The 6,000-nt window shown below is 45.1% G+C and overlaps 1 protein-coding gene across 3 annotated transcripts in view; it reads left to right on the top strand.

Annotated features, from left to right (window-relative positions):
- Nucleotides 1–414: 414 nt before the first annotated feature.
- SAPCD1 (suppressor APC domain containing 1) overlaps nt 415–6,000 on the top strand; it is a 34,734-nt gene continuing 29,148 nt past the window's right edge. For 2 of the 3 annotated variants that reach the window (XM_044306682.1, XM_044306684.1), the window contains exons 1-2: nt 449–1,491; nt 4,409–4,533. In XM_044306682.1, coding sequence (XP_044162617.1) covers nt 1,119–1,491; nt 4,409–4,533 — 498 coding nt within the window. In that variant the 5' untranslated portion in view covers nt 449–1,118. Of the gene's footprint in view, nt 1,492–4,408; nt 4,534–6,000 lie in introns of all 3 variants that reach the window. The other variant, XM_044306683.1, reaches the window with a different exon arrangement.

Here is a 6,000-nt window from a genome sequence, read left to right as displayed (position 1 = left end):
GTGTGAGAAATATGTGGAGTATGCATTGTGTTTGCATGGTGTTTGCGTTGTGTTTGCCTTGTGTTTTCTATGCCATCAAGAAGTCAAATATGTGTTACTGAGGGTCAAAAAAGATGCAGAAGTTGTACCCATAAGAGAAGAGGAGGGTGACAGGTGAATTTGGAGGAACAGGGACAGAAGATACACAGGGGGGACAAAGAGGGGAGCTAGACAAAGGGACATTGAAGTAGGGGGAGGGGAGAGAAAGGACTGAGAGCCAGGCAAGTGTTTCTGGTCCCGTCTGGTCCACAGTCCCATGTGTCACACATGTGACAATCTCTAAAACCACAGGAAGCATCACAAGCTACAAAGAGAAAGAGGTAGAGACTTAGCAAGAATCACAGAGATTATACTGGGAGAGGGAGGGGGAAGAGACAGCCAACTGGCCCATAGACTGACCCAGGGACAGGGGAAGAGAGTAAGGAGAAAGTGCCAGAGACACGCAACAGCCATAGCTAATCCTGCAGGGGGAAAGCAGAGCCAGGAACAAGGCTTCTGACAGATGAAGAGACTGCAAGAGAAGGAGAGACTGGCAGGAGAGAGAGTGTGAGTAAGAAGAGACAGCGAGTGAGAGACTGCAAGGAGACGTGATCCAGAGCAGAGATTCCCAGTCTGAGGGGAACACCCTGTGTCACTAGGGGGGGCCGGTGGAGCACGGTGTATGGTCATAGCCTTGGGGGTACTTTGATGTAATTTATTTGAGTAGGGGGTGAGAAATATTTGGAAATGCTGTTATAGAGGAGACAGGCTGATGTCCAGCATAGAGAGAGGACCAAAGACCCGGGACGGGGTGTCAGGAGGAAGGAACAGACTATATAGGGATAGATAGATAGACAGATAGATAAATCCATTCCCAGTCCTAACTAGATTATATCCTACTTGCTTTGGAAATTCTACTAAGTATTTAGTCCTGTCAATAAAGCTTATTTTAATTACTTAGATATGAGATAGATAGATAGACAGATAGATAATAGACAGATAGATAGATAATAGATAGAGAGACAGATAGATAATAGATAGTAGATAGATAGTAAATAGATAGACAGAAAGCTTTTTGATTACAATACCCTCAAGTCACCATGAGCACATTGTTCCTTTCCTGCCCTACCTCTCCTCTCTGCACCCCCAGCCCCTCCTCTACCAATGTTGGCCCTTCTCCCCCTGGTGCCCCGGCCCCTGGTTCCACTGCTTTTCCTTGTCCTTCCCGAGGCTTTCTCCGCAGCCTTCGGATCCTATACCACATTTTGGAAGAAGAAGGTGGTGGCCGGGTGCATGTGCAGGATATTGAAGGACTTTGGGGTGGACCAAGCATTCTCGCAGGCGTCCCACAGGCTCTTAGAGAGGCAACTGCTTCAAGTGGAGGATACCTAAGTTTTCCTCGACTGGTGAGGGGGCTTACCCAAGCGCTGAGAGCAGGAGACCCTCAAGACACAGCTGCACCAAGGAAGAGGGGTGAGTCTGAGAGATCTGATGGATCTTTCTAACATTGAATATCTTCTACTTCTCTTCCTAAGTGTTTCTTCATTCTGCTTCTTTATCTTCTCCATCTCATCCCCTTATTCTCCTTCGACTGTCCTGTGCGGTCTCTCCGGTCTGACTCTTGTGTATCATAACCCTCTTTAATCTGCGCCATCTGTCTGGGTGTAATCTGTACATTAAGAGAAAAAGGGCTAAGCATCGAGGGATTATTACTTGATGGCAAAAAATAAATAAATGACTTTGTAGGGTTTTAAAGGAGGTCTGTGGACAATGTGGCAGGTAGGACTCCCACCAATGGCCTAAGAAAGTCATACTGCTCTGGTCGGAGACTGTTGGACTCAATGACTTCTCATGGCAGGGGCTGGATCAGTAGGGATCTCCAATGCCAGGGCTCCCTTTTTTTTAGGATGTAGGTGGGAGTCCCTTGGCAGTCTGCCATATACTAATGATATTTCATTTCACACACTAAAAAGTGGACAGCCCCTTTAACCCTAACCATGGCATCATAGACATTTGTTATAGAGAGTCATAGCCAGGCTTTTTGTCACCTGAGACAAGAATTCTGCGTGCTGCCCTAGCCCACTATCTTAATTCTTTGTCCAAGGGAGAGTGATTTGTTGTTGTCACCCTTGGCACCCAGAACCCACGGCACATGTGCCACCATAGTACATGCAGAATATATACAAGATGTTCAGCTTTTAGTTGGCCAGGACTGAAATGTTGATGCTCAGACCAGACGTGATCCAGACATGGTCAGAGTGGATGGTGACCCATACGTTGTAGTATGTATGACAATATCTACTACAAGGTGGGCTGTCATGGGCCTAATTCTACATGACCCATCTTCCCGCACTGGGTCTGAAGTTCACAATACTCTTCAGACCCAGGCAGGAAATGGAGGCAAAGAAGTGCTGGACCCTTCTGACTCCACAAGGTATAGAATAACACACTGATTGTTGGGGTCCGACTGCTGGAACCCTCACTGATCCTCATAATAGGGGTCCTATTCCCCCATCTGAATGGAGTAAAAGGTCGAGCATGTGTGCTGGCAGAGATGGCCAAAGGTAGGGATAACTTTTAAACGTGGCACATACCTTTTAACGTGAACCAGGTGTTTTCTGCTCCGCTATCTGAGAGCAGGATATGATAGAGAGAGAGATGCTGAGCATTTTGATGTATAGGTTTATATCATTTGGAGCAGGATTTATGGGTCAAAAAAGCAGAGTAAGGGTCCATTCACACGTCCGTTTTTTCTTTCCTGATCTGTTCCGTTTTTTGCGGAACAGATCAGGACCAGTTCTGGACCCATTCATTTTCAATGGGTCCTGGAAAAAATCGGACAACACAATGTGTGCTGTCCGTTTCCGTTGTTCCGTTCCGCATGTCCGATTAAATATAAAACTTGTCCTATTCTTTTCCGCAAAAATCGGATCCTGGTACAATACAAAGTCAATGGTTCCGCAAAAAATGGAAGACATTCGTATGTCATTACGTAGGTCATCCGTTTTATGCGGAATCCATTCCTGGAAATTAAATCCTGCCCACAGAAATAACTTATTCACTTTTTTTTTTCAAAGAAATCCAAACAACTTTATTTGCTTTGTGAAATTTATACATGTTTCCGTTTTTTGCGGATCCGCAAAAAACGGATGACATACGGAAACATTTTCAGGAACAACAGATCCGCAAAAAACGGACCGAAATTCGGGATATAGAAAAATACTGACGTGTGAATGTAGCCTAAAGTCCTGACAGGACTCCTAAGAGAGACAGTCAGAGTCCTGCTGTCCCCGCCCACACAGGATGAGTGACAGCCTGCTCTGTACACACACTGAGACAGAGAGGTGTCAATCATCCTGTGTGGGTGGGGACAGCAGGACTCTCACTGTCTCTCTTAGGAGTCCTATCAGGACTTAGTCATAAATCCTGCTCCAGATCATACAAATGTTCTTTCTTTCTTTCTTCTCTCTTTGGTTGTTTGTTTCCTTCTTTCTTTCTTTTCTCTTTCTTTCTTTCTCTCTCTTTTTTTTCTTTCTTCTCTCTTTTTTTTTTCTCTTTCTTTCTTTCTTTCTTTCTTTCTTTCTTCTCTCTTTGTTTGTTTGTTTCTTTCTTTTTTCTTTGTTTCTTTTTCTTTCTTTCTTCTCTCTTTGTTTCTCTTTCTTTCTTTCTTTCTTTCTTTCTTTCTTCTCTCTTTCTTTCTTTCTTTCTTCTCTCTTTCTTTCTTTCTTTCTCGTTCCAGTCCTTTGCTGTACCATGTGACTGTCCTTCAGGTTTACTGACTCTTACAGCCTCTTATCTGTGGGCCGGAAGTCACTTTCTTCATTCATTCATTTTCATTTCATCTAAATCAAAGTCTCATAGAATAACGAAAGTGACTTCCGATCAACACTAAAGTGGCGTAACATTTCAGTGAGTCATCGGAACAAATTTCTATAAAGAATTGCGTCACTGCATCATTTAACATGACATGTTCAAGATCTCTGCTTGTTGTCGGTGAAAGTAAACATTCTGATTTAGATCCAGAAGCAGATAACTCCTCTGTTTCACGTGTCGGCACCTGCTGCCCTACCTTTTGCATAGGTACAGTTAGTATAGGTCAGGAGCAGGAGACGGGGTGATAAATTACCAGGCTCCATAACGCGGCGGTCCTGGAGATGACAATCTGTCTGCGGACAGCCCTGAATTGAACTCTTAATTTCATCAGAACAGATGCAGATTCATAAGATGGGAACAGATGGAGAGATCAAAACATTAATTACTGAGAGAGGAATATCAAGCCTCTTATAATAAATGTCCTTCTTAAAAGTGCAGCTCTCAGCCTGGTGACGGGGGGGGGGGGGGGGGGGGTCGTAAACCACAAGTGATGTCGCTCTCTCTGTCTGTCTCCCAGGGTCTAAGGCTGTCACCCGTTCCCAGAGCATCAACCATGACGTTGCCTCCACCGCCGCGCGCCTCACACGCCAAGAGCAGCGCGCACGGCGCCACACACTGACAAGTGGGATCGACTACAACACGGTACCTGCCAATGCTAAGCAATTGTGTGTATTACTATCTGTGGTGTACATAGAAGAGAGGGGCCCCAAAAAGAGTCTGTGCACCCCCCATTATGGTGCTACTCAGTACAGAAGGGTCTGATGTTTGTTTCCTGCTCCAGATCCTTTCAATGACCACTGGGCCGATTCCTTCTCATTATAAGGCTCCTCAGGGGAGGGGACTCTTGGGCAGGTTCTTGCCAGCCAATAGCAAAGAGGATAAGCCCAAGAAGAGCAAGAAGCCATCTCCCCAGTGTTTTTGGCAGGACCTAAGGACACTTTAAGGCCATGTTCACATCTAGTATTTTATTTACATGCAGTGTATGTGCTGAAACTCTTGGCCCTTACACCAGATGTATCCATAGAGCCCAAATGACCTGATGCAGGAAAAAAAAGATTCTTGTTGGTCTCCGTTGGGCTGGTATATGGCAGCATACCATTTATTTCAGCTCCATAGTAAAGCACACCTGTACAAATCCATACCTTTAAACATGAGGGCCATAGGCCACACCAAACCAGCACCATATGTCATAACCCTCCATCAGAGGTCTATGTGTGTGAACAGAGCCTAATACAGAATGTATTGTGTCCGGAAACAAACAGCGATCCAAAGTCTGTTCACACTTGCATCTTAGGGTCCAGATTAAAGCCACCCAACGTGGTTCTCCTGAAGCTCCCACTGGCCCCTATGGGGATCTTAATTTGCTTTCGAAGTAGCAAGCAGAGATCCGGAGCTTGCAGCCATAAGAGGGACCCTAAAATGCTGCCATATAACAGCAGTCTGAAGTGGGCCTTGTTGTGTCCTCGGGTTTGGTTCTCCAAGTTTCTTCATTTAGTTAAATGATTTGCACCATCTCAACGACCCCCCTGTAGGATCTAACAGGACATTAGATGGGGGGTACACTCTAGTTGGGAGAGAGCAGCTAACAAGGTACACCTACCACTCATTTCTTCATCATCAGTGATTTTAAAGATACTGCAGACTTAGATTCGTGCTGCATGCTGTGCAAAAATGGTTGGCTTCCCAGCAAGCAGTGGGCCCCCTATATTCAGTACAATCAACCTAACTGTACAGTATTCATTATAATGTGTCCTTACTAAATACAGGGACATAAGAGACGAGGCATACCTGCCACTCAATTCTTCATCGTAGGTAAACAGTGACTTTAAAGATACTGCAGCTGTAGGTCTGTGCTGCATGCTACGCAGAAACGGGTGGCTTCTCAGCATGCAATGGGTCTCCTATATTCGGTAAAATCACCCGTACTGTACAGTGGTCATTATATTATAATGTGTCCTTACTAAATACAGGGGCGTGAGAGACAAATCACAGGAAGTGAATACTTCTCCAGCTTCTGCGCAGCATGCAGCACGGACCTGTAAAAGGAAGCAGAATTCACGTAGTTTTGGTTCTCTAAGCATCTTCATTTAGTTAAATGGGTTGTGTCAT

This window comes from Bufo gargarizans, chromosome 9 (genome assembly GCF_014858855.1).
Source record: "Bufo gargarizans isolate SCDJY-AF-19 chromosome 9, ASM1485885v1, whole genome shotgun sequence".
Lineage (NCBI taxonomy): Eukaryota > Metazoa > Chordata > Amphibia > Anura > Bufonidae > Bufo > Bufo gargarizans.
This window is presented reverse-complemented; position numbering and strand designations above follow the sequence as displayed.